Below are 18,538 nucleotides of genomic sequence, written 5' to 3'. Positions count from 1 at the left end.
TCTCTCTCTCTCTCTCTCTCTCTCTCTCTCTCTCTCTCTCTCTCTCTCTCTCTCTCTCTCTGCTTCTCTATCTTCCGTATAAAAAAGTTAAGTAAAATTTATAACGCGAGTTACGTAAGGTACACAATATTCCTCTGGTTTTGCAATTTCCCTGGATTCAGTCATGTTAACATTAATATCAACATGCTAAACAAAAATGCAAGGGATTGTTGAAAAACGCATAATGGCTCGTTAGCCATCACCGTCAGCGGAGTCTCGCGTAAAGTTTCAGCGAGAATAAAGTCGCTGTTCATTCCCGACATGGTCGTCTGTGCTATGTGCGTCCTATCTTCTTTTTTTTTTTATTTAACCTGCCAGATTCACACCGAAAGCTTACTTTAAAATGAAAATATTCCCTCGCTTCCCGATTATTCAACGTCGTTGCCTCTGGATCACGAGCTTTTCAGTCAAAAGTCAACAAAGTAGAGAAAGATAGAGATAGAGAAAGAGAAAGAGGGAGACAGAAAGGCGGTGATTATACCGGAGATAGAAGAAATAAGTCTAAATTGTCAGGATGTTTGCGAAGGAAACCGACATCCGCTCGAGCCAACGCGCGGATTTTTCTCGTCCTTTCTTGAAATAAGAGACGACGCAACCTCGATCCTCAGCGATTCATGTCTTTGAAAAGGTTGGCGAAAAACGATTATGCAACTTGGCGCGGCCTAAATGTAGAGAAACGAACCCATCACCATGACTAATAATTCCTCGTCCAATTCATTAAGATGAAGGGCAAAGTTAGATAAGCTGACCTAATTAAACACTCGAGACGCGCATTATGGAGCCTTCTCTTTCCGTTAATTACACGCTGGTGACAGGAACGACACCGAAGGTGCGATCGCCGTGATATCCGATTAAAAATGAACGAGTAACCGTTATTAAAAAATTCGATAAGAGACGTAAAATTTGCAGCGAATCATTGTTCGTTGTTTTATGAACGCGGGGAAGCCCGCGCAGGGGACGATCAGGTGTCTCTTGACACATTTGTCACAGAGCCATACGTAATACGTCGACGCACGCGATGTGTGTGTGTGTGTGTGTGTGTGTGTATATGTGACATTAGATAAATTAATCCAGATAACTCACGGATTTCTAAAGGACCCTTAGACAGCTGACACAGCGACGACAGGGAGCGCGAAGCCAGCTCCGCGATCCCAACCGCGATAACGAGTTTTATTGTTCTTCGTACGTGACGAATTGACGAAAGAGGCTGATCCTCTCCGTCTGTCTCAAGAAGGGGAATCGATAATAGAAGATAAATTCTCGAGCCAAGATCTCAGCCTGATCTATCGACGACGCGGGGAGAGACAAAAGGACCATTTGGCGCGAGCGCACACACGATCGCACACAGAAGAACACCGGACGTTAAGTTTCGGCACTCGCTGGACCAGATCGAGAGAGCAAGGATGCCTCTGTCGGCCGTCGGCTCTCCTCACTTTCTCGTTTGCGCGCGGACTGTCGGCGGTATTGTTGTACCCGATCGCCACCGTGCACCTGTGTTCCCGCCGCCCATGTACCTGTCCCGCTGCGCGCGCGAGGTGGGAGTACTTGCACCGTACTTAGACCAGACGAGATGACGTCATCACTCTCGGAAATACGGCCGTGTTATGAAAGTAATCACGTGGCAGCAGCTGTGCAGACGTCGGAAGGAAGCAACCTTCGGCGACCAAGCGATCCGCGCGAGCCGGGCGTTACGTAACAAGGATTTCGGGAGCTTGTCGTGTGGGAAATTACAATAAGGATATGTCTTGGATTGCACCTGTGACGCAAGGGATCTCTCTCGCATGTTGTTGCCATTATTCCTCGGCAATTAAAATAATTCGTTAGTCAAATCATCGATTTCAAATATCTGTTTGGACTGTCTCTTAATTTACATTCATTTTTTTCCTTGTCGTTATTTTCCAAGCAACTAGAACAATTTGATTACGATTCGCAGAGTGCTTCGTCATTGATTTCTGACACTTGTTTGATTGTTCTTTAATTTAAATTAATTTTTTTCCTTGTCGTTATTATTTTTCAAACAGCTAAAACAATTTGATACGATTCGCGGAATATTTCGTCGAATCATCGTTTTCAGTTATTTATTTGATCGTTCATTAATTTAAACTACGAGATATCGGTAGTGGTAAATGATACCGTTGGGAATATCGCGCACACCGTGCGGAACTCTAAAACAAACATTATTATTCCCAGCATGACAGATGACGCATCGCCTAACCGTCAGGAAAGGCTATCCGAGTCTCGAAGGACTAAACAACTTACATTATGTAGGAGCGAGGGTCAGAAGCCAACGACCGTGTGCTATATTCGGTCGTATTTGACAAGGACTTCATTACGTAAATACGTAATGATGAGTAGGGATATTGAATTATTGAGCAACGCGTGATTTGATCGCCAATCAAATCGGATACGAGCTATCCTCGCGACTCAACATGTTTCCGAACGTGTCGAGACATTTCTACTCGAAGCACCGAGACAACGTTTAAATCTGCATGCAAGACCGATATGCAGAAGTTATTGAGTTTTGCGAAGATCTTACTTCCATTTGCATGAGACAGGATGATTCTTTTCCGATCAGCGCCAATTCGCCCGCCAATCTCCGGTATTCTGTCACCGAGATATTCTTGAGCGATTCACTTGAACGCGCACAGTGAATCTTTCCTTTCTTTCCTCTCGAATGGCGAACGTTAAGTAATTCTAGAAAATCATGGAACTTTAAGTAGAGAGAGAGAGAGAGAGAGAGAGAGAGAGAGAGAGAGAGAGAGAGTGAGTGAGATAGGCGAAGATACTTTATCTTGAGTAAATCACGTATCGAAAGTTCGCTCACAAGTTTTGATCCTTGAAGAATATCCCCTTCGTTATCCACGAGGTTACCATTCGCCTTCCGCATGCGTATTTCGCTCCGCCCCTTTCCAGGTGGTTTAAACCCGCGACACATTGTGTCAAGGCCGCAACACGCCAAGCAGAACGACGCTGCTTTGTATCCGGCGCGAAATCCAAGGAGACTTTTATTCCGACGGGGATCTCCGCGTCAAAGTCGGCGGAATTAATGCGACACGAAAAGTCGCCGATTGGCGACCTGACATTAATTCGTTGCGATTCCTGAGCGTCTGCGAGCGGCAACAGAGAAAGCCACCATGAGCCTCGGGGCAATATTCGAATACGCTCTTTTCGCTTTAAGTTAGTTCGCTCGAGCAGGATCTCTTTCTGAATATGCGCCGCTTCTGCTATCACACAAGAAATAGCAGCGCGAGTGCCGGGGGAGCGTGAATATTTATACGACTATTTAAATGTTAAAAGCTCCAATTCACTTCGAAACGGCACATATTGATTTGTATCAGTGAGATAATTGTTCCGTGCACCTTCGGGAATGCTCCTTCGGGAATAACTTATTCACCGTCGGATATCCGCAATCCCTCAATTAAAGCGCGTGTCGGGCGAAATGGGAAACGAGAAGCATCAAGGTGGAAACTGTAGTTTGATAGTCTTCAAACCACCGTCTCGCACCGCAACGCGAATGCGGGAGTCCCTTGCGACCTGTCAAAGTTATCATCAATTAGTGCGTCTCCAGATGGAGACCGCAACAAGACGCGAGCATCTAAAAGATAATGAATAAACTGCAGTATAAAGGATTGCGCGCGTAATTGTTGCACCGTCAGCAATTCTATATTCGCACATCCATTGCGCCGCTGTGTCTAGGGTGACCCATCGTCCTGAATTTGTGGGACATTGCGACTTTCGACTCTCTACACGAAAAGAATATTAGTTTTTTTTTAATATAAATTCTCTTCATTATGTTTCACATTTTAATTATTATGTTTTTAATAGTCTACGAACAGAATGTCAATAAAATTATCTTGCTAAGTAATTGTTACTTGTAAATCCGTTCTTGTATAGAAATATCTCGAAAAAAAGGCGGGAAACGATTTGTCCCAATATTTTTATTTATTACGTAACGTAAAATAAATAATATAAAATTTTATTAGTACGTATTATTTGTGTATGATGAAAAAAAAATGTATTTTATCCTGATTTTTTATTACTTTTATGTAAGCGTGTTTCGTGGATAATTATATATGTATATATTCTTTGATTTTATTTTAAAAATTTTATTAGTTTAATTTTAAACTAATAATTTATATTAAAAAGTAGAATACTGTGTTCCATTAATTGTTCGATATTAATTTAATAATGAATAAACGATTTAATTATCTACTTACATATATATCTAATTTATTCAACCTCTCTACCTATTTTAAAAATTAATATGTACAAATATACTTATATATGTATAATAACCAAGAAGGGACATATATATTAATATATAAAATATATTAATGTTATAAATATATCAATGTTATAAAATATATTAATGTTATAAAATATTTCGTTATCTGATATAGCAACGAAAAATCTCGATTTTTTCTATTATGTTCCGAATTTTTAAAGTCGATATTCTGCTGTTAGCTGATCAAGAGTTGGTCACCCTAGCTGTGTTGCTTGTTGCGGAAGTGGAAATATGCTTCTCGGGGTAAGTAGTTGCTACCACACAAAAGGCCGATTGTTTCAATCTGTTGGCAAGATAATTAACAATTAGATCATACATCTGCCTTTGTTATTTTCTCCAATTAGACAAAGACAGACATATGATTTAACTGTTAGTTTAACCAGATAGTTGGAAAAATCTGTCCGAAGAGAAACAGACGGAACCACCGTCTGTCATCATCACAGAGCGCGGTTCTCTGCTTTTCTATCGCGGTTTTCATCGCGGGAAACGCGCGTGGGTTTCATCGTCGATGTCTAATTCGCGTGCTGGTCACGCGAGATGAAGAGCACGTCGCGTCACAGATCTCATTTCGCGTGACGCGCTTATATGGGACATCGCACCGCAGGGTGTCCCGTGAAACCACTGAGAGAAAGAGAAGAAAGTAATCGCGGTAGTGCTTGGCCTTGGCCACAAGGTGTCATTTTCTCGCATTCGGCGCCGGGGACACGCGAGCACTTTCCTTCAACAGCTCGCTTATTAATCGACCTGTTTCCTGCTTCTCGCCGGCCGGGAGTCACTCGTCACACCTCACCGCGCGTTTCTCCGATGCTCTTTTTTATCGCTTAATCCTTTCACAACCACAGGGACAGACGTATGATATCGCGTGTCTACTGAAATAGACGTTGTGGGTTGCAAGGAGATACGTGACGTTTCCCTCCGCATTTTACTGAATAATAATTCGACGAAGTCGCGCACCAGTGACGGCGAGAGAGTATTTTCGTTGGACATTTTTAGTTCCAATTGTGAATTCACTTCTGTTCGTTCAAATGGGTCTTCCGGAGAAGCCTGGTCTCTGTAGATTTGGAGAATATTTCAGCTGCATCGACATGGAACACGAAAAAGACACGTCGCGGTTGGTGCCATTAAAGTCGTGCGCGAACTTTCAATTGAATTCTCTCATCAAAGCCGAAGAGTCGCCGAGCGTTTTCGCCATTCGCATTAACTCCGGCCTAGTGTGGTCGGTTTAAGGAAGATCGATTGCTCCTTTCTGCGCACGGAAAAAGCCCCAGATACCAAACGTCCAGAAAAGCCGGCTCTCGCGGCAACTTCCCTCCTGAATCCCAGTTGTTCGCGCAAAGTTCCAATAGGAAAGCTGTGCGCTTCTAATGGCCTCTAAAGTCGAGAGTACGCGGAAGAGAATGTAATTTCTATGTTCCTTTGTAACTTACACAATCAAGATAATAAATAAAATGCCAAAGATGTTATCTGCAAGAACGCAACTATTCGAATAACAAATACTCATAATCACGTAAAGTCGTTTCTCGCCTCGTTTTCACGATCTTCTGATAACTATAGTATTATAGATAACTATAGTTGTTACTATTGTATTATTGTTAATGCGCTTCATTAATATCGATTAATTCCCCGTGAAGCTCTAGAACCGTTATTTAGCAAAAGAATAACTGTCCGATCGTTCGATCTGGCCTAAGTAAGAACGAGCTGAGCAAAAATGTATTATTCATGTCCATGAATGGACGATACTGATCTGCGAAATGCAGTACATTTGCGAAGATTGGATCGTACTTTTGAGCACGGAACAGCCATAACAGTTAAGGCATAGGGGCTCGAGGCATGTAATTTTAACGATGCAGCAGCATTCAGCCGGCGTTTCAACGTATCGCACGCTTTCACTGACGGTTTAATATAGCGCTCGGTTTTTCGTGTTTCTCCAAATGAACCATCTGTGAAACTTGCAAAAATAATTACAACCATATAGGTACGGCACTACGAATCGAATTGGTTAATACCTTTGTGAAAAGGATTGCACTCAGCAGAGATAATACACACATGGACATTAGACTCAGGTAGAATAGAACAAAATATAAAATACGAAATGTCCGGAAAAGTATCCGATCTACGTCAATATCTTTGTACTTGGATTTGCTATTTTAGAAAATGAGTATTTTCTATGTAGGGGGAACCTATATAAAATAACCTTATAAAATAACCTACATAGAAATTGTGAGTGTCCCTGTCAAATGGCCACGCAACTGTTCAGTCGAAAACAAGAAAGAGAGAATAAAACGATGATGACAACTCAGAATTATTAACTGCAGTGTTATGTAAAGATTGTCCATTTAAATAAATTTTCGAAAACTGTTAGTCTGAAAAGTATATTGAATACAAAAAAATAATTGTATAATACCAACGATAATTCCAACGCTGCAAAGTTAAAAATAAAATCCTAAAAGGTAGAAATATTTTCCGTAAAAATAAATTTTTCTAAATATTTTTTTTTGGCGCATTGATAATCCGCGTTAAAACTAACACGATTCTGGTACGTGCAAACAAAAATCGACTATGCAAATATTTGCTTTTATCACACGGAAAACAAGAGTCAGCTACGGCAACAAAAATCTATCTGTAGTAGTTAAATCTCATTGCAACACACACCCAAAGAAATATTTTGCTGTTTCAGAGAGAATTCCAAATGTCAGTTACAATTTACCGTCGTTTTTTGTATCTGCTAAAAAATTGTCTATGATACAGAGACAATTTATAACAGCAGCATTCTAGCAATATTTGCTGGCAAACTTAGATGAGTGTTCGTTCGTATTTACGTTCGTTTATTTCTCGACGTTGGTCTTTTTTGTCTACCACAGTCATCTTCATAAGAAATGCAACTTGCTTTAATCTAAATGGACGTCACGGAGAGAGTTTCTTGCTAGATTGCACAAATATTTCAGAAGTAGAAATTCTGTCTCTCTGTCATCTATATTAATTATGTACAAAATATATGCGGCGTTGTATATGTGTTTGCAATTTATCTTAGCAAATTTCTCTTACCTAAATAATTTTTACTATGGCTGCAAGACATTTTTTTGAGCATATAAATAACTAAGAGTGTAGCTGTCAACAAATATATATTTAAATATATATTTAACTGTGAAACCGACGTAGCAACAGAAGTAAAAGTTTCAGCAGCAAACTTGTAGTTACAACAATAAGTATATTTTCAGTAAACTGAAAATATACATATAACAGATAACTGAAAATATACGTATAACATGTAACTGATAATATATAACAGTAAACTGAATTTTTGCGGCAGTGAAATCTTTTTTTTTTCTTTCCCGTGCATAAATACCTGGACTGACCCGATGCGCGCGCGCGATAATTTCCTGAGTGCCCGTTCCGGCACGAGGATGTATTCAGCGCGAGATATCTTGCTTCATACAGGATACACGGCCACAATATAAATTGTGATCGAACGGCACTCCGGCTTGTCGTTGAATGCAGTCGATATGCAACTGGGGAATCGAGTCAAAAAAGGGAAGCAAATAACCGTGCCACCTCCATCCCCTCTGCTCAAACGGATGAATCACAAAGTTGTCCCCCGCCTCCACCCCGTGTGAAACGAAATGTGCACTGAGGTACATGTGAATGCGATACACGAGTGACCCCCCGAAGTTCACCTGTCGGCCTTTGGCTCACCTGGCCAGTGATTCATGTGCCGCGCGAAGGGTTGTAAGAAGTGCACCGCGCAATAGTGGATTTTGTCGCCTGAACTTTGATATTTCGCTCCTGGCACTTAAGTTCCACTCACGATGAAAATAGTTCAACTTCTCACTCATGCGAAAACGACGCGACTCACAGTTTACAGAAAATATACGCGAGTTTGCGATAATTTTTATAATTAAATAAAACGTACTTTTGTGCGTCGATAACTGTGCGGATATCAGCGGTGTTAAAATTGAAAAATAAAATCACTTTTTCACGACGATTATTTCAAATGCACAAATATAGATAACTCTATCGACAATTAATCCGCAATTTGTTTCGCGAACAATACCATTCCCAATAATAAATTTATTCTCTGTTCTTCTTCTCTTCGCTTTTTCTAATGCAATCTATGTCTGTCGCAGCGTAGACGCAATTACGGGGAGAGAGTTTATTCACTTATAAACCAAAATACTTAAAATTATACAAAAATTGACGTAACATTTATCGTGGTAGAACACATTTACACTTAAGGAGATGCTGAAATCGATAACGATAACGCAGAGACGATTGTCACTGGCATAATCATCTTTTTCGTATTTTTTGTTATACATATAGATATATGTAATGTACATAGATATATATAAATATTTATTGCTTTATTTTACCATATTCAGCGGAAAATCTAATCATTTATGTGTGGAAATCTTTCTGCAAACTTCTTTTAAGCTTCTGAATTCAAATACGAAGGCATTATTCTTCAAAATTTTTCTGTTTGGAGCACTCATACTTTCGGCATGTATAAACTACAGAACTTTTGGATTAGGCAAACATTATGCTAACAGACAACTTGAGATTTTACATTTAACATTTTTTCGTTTTTATCACATGTTGAGCAACTCTCCTATTTATTTTTGTATGTATTTTCATTATGTAAAAGCATTTGTGCAACCAATATGACATGAAATTTGCAGAAAAATGTAAGTACTCGGTAAAATTTTCAGTTTCAGTATCCCCTTAAAGTTTTATGCTATTTATCTACATCGTTCGTGAGTTTAAACCTGAATATCGCAATTTTAATTTAACCTTTTAGTAGAAGCGATATAAATGATTATTATCCCATAATAACTTCGTAAAAAGTGATATAATAACCGAATAAAAACTATTATAAATGTTACATAGTAAGAAGCGCGGCATAAAAGAGAGTATAGTATTTATTACCCCATTTTGTATAATAGTCGACTATAAGCCAGAAATTGCTGTTTTATGCTATGAGTAAAGCTTGGCAAGGTAGTATCATAAAATTAGTTTCAAATTAACATCGATTAATTAGGAAAAAAATATGTAAAAACGTGTAATTTTTAATAAATAGTGAATTTATGAGTAGCTCCCTTGACGCGCCACCAAAAATACGCCCCTTGAGCGTCCTGAATATATATATCTGGTGAATAAAATCCTTAAGGTTCTCCTGTAATCAGGACAAGTATGCTGCAGGGTGCTGCAGTTCGATGCATCGATATTTGCGTGTGTATGGGCATGCAACTATGCATATGGAACAGTGTTTCGCGCTCTCGCCGTACGAGACTTTCAAAATCGAATCATCAGGACTCTTAGCTCGTGCAGACTCTTAAGGATACAATGGGCGCGCATGCAGAAGCAAAACTTTCGCGCGTGCGTGCGCGCCTGGTTTAAAAACCCGTTTTCTATTGTTCTTCCGGTTCTCACCGTTTCACCTGACGAGCGATCCCGCGGAATTTCCGCGAGTCTACACGGTTATCAATTACGGGCTGAACGATAATGCGCGCGACGGAGTCGATTAAGCTCGATTACCCGAAGCGTTGTTAAGGATTCCGCGCGGCCGACGATGCGCGCCTTATCGCGAGAGAACTCCGGAGAAATTGATACTTACACCGCGGCGACTCGGCGTGAAAGCGAGTCGGTAATAACGCGATCGCGTACGTATGTAACTTGACCCTGGGTCGTCGATTTCGCCTACGAAATGTCGAGTTGTCCGATTCACTTTCATGCGCCGCTCTGATAAACGAGAACGCGCGGCTCGCCATTAACTTCCACGGCACTTGCGGCCTGTTACAATTTCTCTCTGCACTTTCCTGCATCCGCAAGTTCCCCTTGCGTCTAGCCCAGGACCGATTTTCCTCCATTAAAGCGCCCACAACGAGCGATAATTCGCAAAGCGATTTTCCTGATTTGTCCCGATGGACTAGGAAATCATCGCCCGATCGACGAATCGCTCTTACCTAATCTGGCCATCGATTTGAAGCGCCGCTGCACTTCGAGGTTGACTGCCTCCCTTGCGTAACGTCGCGCTCATCGCGAAGAAGAGAAGAAACGAGCACGTGTGTGGTAAATTTATCATTACGTAAACGAGAACGCTCCCGAGGCCGATCGCAAATTGTGTCTAAGTCGAAAGCACACAACGTCGTCTGAGTGCTATCAATCATCACCGAGTCGTCGTATTGACGAAGAGTTTACGTCAGCGTCTTGTTTGAATTGGCTTGGATGCACCGTCGACTGAACTTCGAGGAACACACCAGAATTTTGCGGAACCGCCGAGAGGAATCGTAAGCGCCGCACTGAGAGAAATAAATGGCTGGTTAATCTAACTAAAACTGTAATTATTTGTGGCCGCAACTATGTCTGTTTCTAACACGAAAATGGTAGTGATAACACGTACATGAGGTTATTATCACTAATTTTATATTATAGTAGAATTTAATAAGAAAAATAAAGTTTTTTTGACCACAATTCGTAGTGATTATTTTTTTCTCTCAGGGCGTTGGCGCTTTCTGTCAAACAAGACGGAAAGTGGGGCCGATTATTCCGCGACTTTTCCTCGTTGCCGCGCGTGTAAGGTCAGAAAACGAGGCCGCGAAACGACAGGAAGCGATACAATGGGGAACACGCTCCTGTTCTCACAGACAAGATCCTATATATGTGCACTGATAAGACTCCTAATGGGAGCTCGATTCTCTCATTAGGTCGATCGACGTTACTCCGCTCAGTAATGTTCGTCGGAATTGTATCTTGGGTTTTTTTACGCGACTCGAATATCACGAATCTCGTCTGCGAGGAGAGAAGGATCGCAGCAGCGTAGAACGCGCCGTAGAACGAACATCTCTGTTGTGGATCGTAACTCGGGATTACACGGCAGTCTGTTTCTCGATGATCGCGAAATTGCGTGTACCTCGGCGCATCGCGGCGCTAATCCGATCACGTCGCGTTAACTAGATAGACACATCTCGCTCCGTGCTATACTGTTCCATTCCCTTCCATTCCGCAGACGAGATCTAACGAAGGTGCGCAATAAGGCAAAAAAAGAAAACCAGGACGAGTAACGATAACGCCGCTGTCGGGTAACCTGGCGATATCTTCGCGAGAGCGAAATACAACGCAATCTCGGCTTCTCTCTAGTGGAGAACCGAGTTCGTTACGAAGCGAACGAGCCACCATTGGTCATTGCAGAAGCCAAACGTCGAGTCATCAGTATGAATCTTCATTTAACTTTCCGCGACATGTCTGCTGGTTACGGGTAACGGTGGGCTCGGATAATCGAATTCCCTCGACTGTCCTCCATCACACGCCGCGCTCCATTAATCCGAAATTCACTGAATTTCAGATTTTTATGTGATTTCCCTTGATCTTCAATTCGATTAATTTCTCACTCATTTCAAATTAATTATTAATTAAAATGGGTTGTTTGTCAATTAGAATCGAATATTCTCCGGGTAAAGATTCAAAGAAACTTGTCGCTTCAGTCATTAGAAAGATCGGCAATTTTTGATATAGAAATTAAATGAGAAGCATCTATGAAGATTTTTCATAATTACTCCACGTAACGCAAACAGCGCAATGATGCGATCAGTGCGAAAAGTTAATCCATGTGCGACAATGTGCGGAATGTAGTTTGTAATTCAGCACGGTTATAAATTATCAAAACTGACAGCCGTGAAGATGATTCCGCATGCTTTACGCGATAGACCGTTAACTAAACTTCCCCATTAATTCAACAAGCTGATGTATCGTTACAGATACGGTGACGCAACGTGCAACAAAACCGAGGAGCCAGTTGCTGAGGAGGCCGCATGAAAAAGAATATCGAACGTATTTGTCGATCATTCCTGTCCCGACGAATTTTGACAAATAGGTCGTTAAACAGAATGAAAACGCGCGAGATTTGATGAACGAGATCAACGAGATTTTCATGATTTCTTTCGTCGAATTGACCACGGAAATGTCACAATTTTATGTGTATACGGCCTTTTCAGCACGGACTATATCGATCCACTGTGATCTACCTTGACGTCCCGAGATCGCGGTCGACGAACTCCATCGTCACCTGGCAATAGACGATCTTGACGACGTACATCGCGTCGCGTTCGCGTCCGCCACTTTTTTTCAGCGGTCGAGTCGCCGCGGCACTTCGCACTGACGCTTCGCTTTCGCTGTCGACCCTCCCGACCAGTGATTTTCGATGTACAGGAGACACACGTGGTTTGTTAAAGCCCTTTGTCTCCGTACAGGTGCGTGCGTGCTGTGGATGAAACGGAGAGAGGATGGGACACAGAGAGAAAGAGAGGGGAAGAGAGGAAGAGAGATGGGAGAAAGAAAGAGAGACATTCGGACGCGTAGACGGATATCCGGCGTTCCGCTACTACGATCACGTTACAACGCAATGCCGCGCGGGTTTTGCGCTAATTAACGATACTGCGGTATCGCGCGAATTTTTTTCTTCTTTCTCATCCGAAATTGTGTACGATCCCACTACAACGAAACGATCGCCCCTGCGCCCCTCCGACCGCCCCTCCGACGAGCAGCGTCATCCGTTAAGCGAAATACAACGTAATCGGCTCGAAATTAATTATCGCGGCTATTGCGCGCAAGCGCTATTCGATGCACCGCGCAATACCGAGTGCATCGTAATCAAGTAGCGTTCTCTCGTTAATAATTAATACCTCGATATTACGTGAGCGTATTCATTCGGAAATATGCTCGATACTGCAAACAGTCGCGATGATGAAAATAATATTGATGACGCTGACACCGAAGTATATTCCCCGGGATTATAACATAACATCGTATAGAGCCGTGTGCGCGATGCAACGTCGCGACTGCATCGACACGTTGTACACGTCACGTGTTAACTCATACCTTAACGGAAATCTCATTCCGTATCGCGTAAATACGGCGATCTGGTAACGCGACTCATGTTTGAGTTTCGCTTGGGAAACAGCCGGACCGGTTTAACCCCGGCAAATGAATTTTGTCGCTGAAGCCACTGAGACGTACCGTGCTCGAATTTGCACGATCCATCGTGACGAAGTGACCGAAATACGTTTGGGAAATTGTCGTTCGAGACAGCGATCGTAAGGTAAATGTGCCAATGCCCACCGGTACTCAATACTGAACGTTCTTGTTATTTTGGTCTTTAATTACGAATATTTCAAAATTTTCAATATAGAATATACATGCATATATTGAATACATACATATGTTCTATATGTAGAAGCTAAAATATTTTAATTTTTAATTAAATACAAATATTTAAAAAAATTAAAAATTAAAAGAATGTCCAGTGTTATTATATATATGTGTGCGTGTGTATAGCGTTTTGGCACTGGTACTTTTATCGTATCAGCTTCGTATCTGCTAACTACACTTTTTTTAATCGTTAAACTTGTCAATAAATATCTTTAAAAAGGAGAAAATTGATTGACTTCTCGATTGCGAAGAACTTCAGTAATATCTTTTACGTCACGTCTCAGATTTTCATCCTCATTTTTTTCGAAACATACTTTATATGGTCATTCTTGAGCAACTACTGCCATTTGTCGGATGTGCCCGTTTGTTGGATATTCCAGATAACGCGCTCACATTGGAATTTAGCAATAGGATCTAATTAGAACAGCTCGCGCAGAACAATCGGCGAATAATCACGCGTAATCGGACGATATTGCAAAATTTCGCCGCGCGTGTATAAAGAAATATGAGAGAAGAAATGAAAAGCGTTGCTCCGCTGCTCTCGAAATAAAACGGCTGCTCACCGTTTTCTGGCCGCACTTGGCGCGAGCATGGACGTAATTAGACCACAACCGTGTTAATAAGCGTTGCCTGACCGTAGCAATACGGCGGTAATTAACTATTAACCACCACTAATCGCGACGCATCGTCTCGGGAGCCCGTGAGATAAACGGGACTCGTGATTCTCAAAGCCGGATAGTCGACGCTTACGGTGAACAAGGGAGGGTCGAGGCGCAGCGCGAGTATATGCGCGAAATTCCACGAAGATCCCGACTTTTAAAATATTCACGCTAACCTTGCCCCGGCTGTCTGTTTTATTTCGGTTTCTGCGAGCACGGAGAAGAGACGGCTCGTGAAAGGAAACCGCGTCTGTCGCGTGTGCCGAATGTATCGCGACGTCGTACGCGAACGAACGGCTCAACCGTGTAATTATCACGACTGAGTAAAAGAAATCTCGCTGAATGTGAACAAATCGGGACTTAATTCCGCGACTTTCGCAAAAGATCATCCCGTAATTACTCGAACTTTCTGACGCTTGAATAATTAGCTAGGCGGCAGCGGCCCGGCTGGAGAAACGCTCTAGCCGTGGTGCCATTTAAGGCATCTTCATCGTTCTTTGAGATTACTCGGCGAGATCGCAGTCTCTGCAAGTAATTAACGGCGCCCGTGCAGCGCGGGATTCAATGACTCCTTTATCTGCCGTGTTGGATCAGTGCCCAAAAAATACTAACTGTCTGAGGAATTCTAATGTGTAAACTGCAAACATTGATCAAAGAATTGACGCTACACTGAGAAAAAATGTTTGATATACAATTTGCAATTATCACATAGAAGAATAATTACTCTAAATTATGATCAAGGAAACAATTCCTTTTATTAAATTTTACTGTAAAAATGTTAGCAATAACATGCAAGTTACTGCTACTATTTTCCTACAAAAAATACGGAACTAAATATAATTATAATTCTTATATCAACCATTTCTTTCTCTCAGTACGTGATAATAAAAACTGGATCACACACACTCAGAGGCAAAGACGTGGTAATGGCAACTATATAAGTTGCAAGTATACGAGCTTTATATGTAGAATTAATTATAAAATTTAATAAACTATATATATATTATAATTCTACATACAAAACTGATATTATTATCTATATATTTACGACTACCATGTTTTTCTTTGAGTGTAGAGAATAAGGTATAGCCAAACGATTGCAACACTTTTCCTCATCAAATTTTGCAACGCATTTTGTATCGACCAGAAGAATATATTTTCAAAAAATTATTCAAAAACAAATTATCTCCTGCACTGAAAAAAAGATATTTGATATTTGTAACTATAATCATAGAAAAAAATAATCACTATAAATTATGGTCAAGAAAACTATCTTTTTTCTTAAATTTTCCTATAATATTAGCAATAATGAATTTACATGCATGTTACTACTACCATCTTACTATAAAATGTGTGACTAGAGCCAAAAATAACTGCAATTTTTATTAGATTGATTATTTCTTTCTCTCGATGTATCAAATACGGGATGCGCCGCGAAATTTATCAAAGAAAAACGTTGCAATTTTCAGCTGTAGATAAGATCATATTGCTCTCGAGAGTGACATTAGAGGATCAAATATAAACGGGTCATATCGAAGGTTGTTTCACGTATCGATCGCCCATCTCGCGTACGAAATGTACCTCTTGCGCTGTTCGTATATTATTAAGAAACCCGCTACTCACCGATGGCACTTCTGCCGCTGCCGCTCCTGCACCCATAACGCCTCGCCAAGATTATGAGTTCCGCTTTGCACACCGCCCATAGTCGACCAAACGGAGACCTGTTACAAATTCACATTTAATAACAATACAACGTGGAGAACGTAGCATTGTAACCTAATATATCATTCTTAAATATTTCACAGATGGTCAAAGAAGAGAAAAAGAAAGAAAAAAAGAGAGAGAGAGAGAGAGAGAGAGAGAGAGAGAGAGAGAGAGAGAGAGAGATAGAGAGGGAGATGTTTTATTTATTAAAGCAGAGAGAGAGAGAGAAAGAGAGAGAGAGGAAGATAAAACGGGAAGCTACCGTGATGCGTGACTTCCTTACAGAATACATATTTCTCTGTTTAAGAAACAAGCTGTTTTAAAATAATAATTCTCACAAAGTACACAAAGCCAACTGTTACACCGTCTACTACGTCTCTCGGCGTAACAGTACTAATTATTTATTATTTACATGTAATCGATCGCTTGTTTCTATTGTAAACATATGCGGTTTTCAGTCTAAACATAAACGTATCAGCTCGAGCCAGCGGCGAACGGTAACCTATGACAAAGCGTGAAAGTCTGAAAGCGATGAAAATACCCGATCGACTCGCGTAGATCAGTTCAGAGTCGTTATACGAGCGCTAATAAAAGTTGCACAGGTCGATGTGCGCGCGTCCGCGCGAAAAGTGCGATATTATTCATGATACATTCAGAATTGCAACAAGAGAGCGGCCGCCACTTGCGCGCAGCGAGAACTTTCCCTATAAAAGATTCAAAGCTACAATTACCGTGGAATAAATATACACACGAGCTTGTTCTCTTACGGCCTGATTAGTAGAGCCTCGAGTCTCTCGTTAATTTACGTCAAGACCTCTATGACGAGTTTAGTTTTCTGGTCGAGTCTGGTTTTCCTGTCGCGAGCGACAAAACGGAGGCGATCGTACTGTTATTTGTAACACGCGAGCACGTAGATAATGCGCGTGTTTGATATATCGCGTATCACCATGTGTGTGTGTATGTGCCTTCGAACAAAGCGGCATATCGAAACAATGATGTAATCCGATTCTTTTTCTGCGCTGTTTAACAATCTAATGATGCCCCCGTCGCGTATGTAACAACGTAAAACGCACCATTCAGGGGCACGTTGTCAACCTCATTTTCAACATATTCCGAGCTCGGCGTTTAACTACGGAGTAATTGAATTATCCAATTTTGCCGGGAGACCAAGCACGCACGAAATTTCGCGGAAGTGGATTTATTTGCGGTATGCACGCACCTCGTGTATCCAGATCAAAGAGTAGAGTAGACTACGAAAATAAGATTTTTTTTATGGTCAGCAGCTCAAAGCAACTTGAATAAAATGTGGGGTCGGATGCATGTATTACAGCTCCCATGCGTGTTACACGCGCCTGAATTTCAGTCGGCCCGTTGCTGGTACGAACAGTCACAACTAGATGTCACCACCGTACCTTCCTCGAGAGTAAAATCGATGTAGCGGCATATAAATTGAAGGCAGCGGCAGCCACGATCATTCATTGCGAACCGAGAGGTGTTCCAACGTTATTTTTATCCGGAAAAGGTCTGGCCGTTAGGTACAGACCTAGCGATTGTTAATGTAAAATCAGTTCACAAGGGGAAGAGAGAAAGGGAGGAGACTCTCGTTGCTCAATTATTTATAAGCGAAACTTATTACTAAACCATCTCATGAACATTTTATTTGACATTAAAACGTTCTAACCGTACGACGTGGGTGTGACAAGCAGTCATTTGCATTTCATTTGATTCAAGATGACCGTTTAATATTGCGCGATTTATCATCCGGTTAGAAGCAAGTATTTATCATCCGGTTAAAAGCAAGTATAAGAATTTTGCAGAACAAATATTTGATAAACGAGATTCTCTTTCGAACAATTTAACTCCATAAACTCTCGAGATATTTTATACGGAGAGAATCTTAAAGTAAAAGTTACTATAGAACTTTGTAATCGCGAGGAAAAGATTGATGTTCTTCCCTAATTTTTACTAGCGCTACTTATATTTTTTTAGGAACTGAAAAAGACTTTGCTAAAATATTTGCTGTTTTCAGTGAAACTTACTTAAATGTCCCTTAGCAAGATATACCTTACTCTAATACAGTTTATTCCTGAATTACTAAAAACACTATAAAGTTAAAGAGAATTTATGACAAAAAGAATATTTTCACCGTGTAACCTGTCGCTCACGTGTACATGAGATCATATGAAGTATACAGACAGGACGGGACGGTGCAATATTTAGCTGAGTGATCACGTACGAGGCTGCCTACCTGTTTTCCTCACACATGCTTTCCTCTACGAAGTATCCTAAAGCCATAAAACTTACTGTGTACTATAGGGTTCCTAATCTTTCATTTGCAAAAAAAGAAATTTAGCTATTGCCCGCGCAAAGTTCGTTTGTGTGCGATTATTTTCAATTAAAACTTAACTATAATAAATACCCGGTATATCTATATCCCATAAAATCTGCGTTTAAGTACACCAGAAAAATCGAGAAATCAAGATCGAACGCCAATTCAAATCAATTCAATAAAATTAATAAAATGTATTCTTCAACATATTCTACGATATTTTTTAACATATATTGTTTTTTTTCATCAACCTACGAAGAGAGAAGGAAGAACGATGAAAAATTGAGGTTTTTTCACGAAAAAGAAAACTTAACTCTTTCTTCA

The 18,538-nt window shown here is 40.9% G+C and overlaps 2 protein-coding genes across 4 annotated transcripts in view; one reads left to right on the top strand and one right to left on the bottom strand.

The window, feature by feature from the left end:
• Positions 1 to 18,538, top strand: part of LOC116849114 (calcium uniporter protein, mitochondrial) — a 69,360-nt gene that overhangs the window by 38,381 nt on the left and 12,441 nt on the right. The gene's annotated exons all lie outside the window — the stretch shown is intronic.
• LOC116849113 overlaps positions 1 to 18,538 on the bottom strand; it is a 36,616-nt gene that overhangs the window by 15,968 nt on the left and 2,110 nt on the right. Inside the window, exons 1-2 of one of the 3 annotated variants that reach the window (XM_032825938.1) lie at positions 16,148 to 16,192; positions 15,805 to 15,902 (exon numbers count right to left, since the gene is read on the bottom strand). In XM_032825938.1, coding sequence (XP_032681829.1) covers positions 15,805 to 15,902; positions 16,148 to 16,177 — 128 coding nt within the window. In that variant the 5' untranslated portion in view covers positions 16,178 to 16,192. Of the gene's footprint in view, positions 1 to 12,339; positions 12,502 to 15,804; positions 15,903 to 16,147; positions 16,193 to 18,538 lie in introns of those variants that run through there. The other 2 variants (XM_032825939.1, XM_032825940.1) reach the window with 2 other exon arrangements.

This window comes from Odontomachus brunneus, unplaced genomic scaffold, assembly GCF_010583005.1.
Source record: "Odontomachus brunneus isolate Ranch 3 - 2012 unplaced genomic scaffold, Obru_v1 Obru_scaffold_107, whole genome shotgun sequence".
In the NCBI taxonomy this organism is placed as follows: Eukaryota; Metazoa; Arthropoda; class Insecta; order Hymenoptera; family Formicidae; genus Odontomachus; species Odontomachus brunneus.
This window is presented reverse-complemented; position numbering and strand designations above follow the sequence as displayed.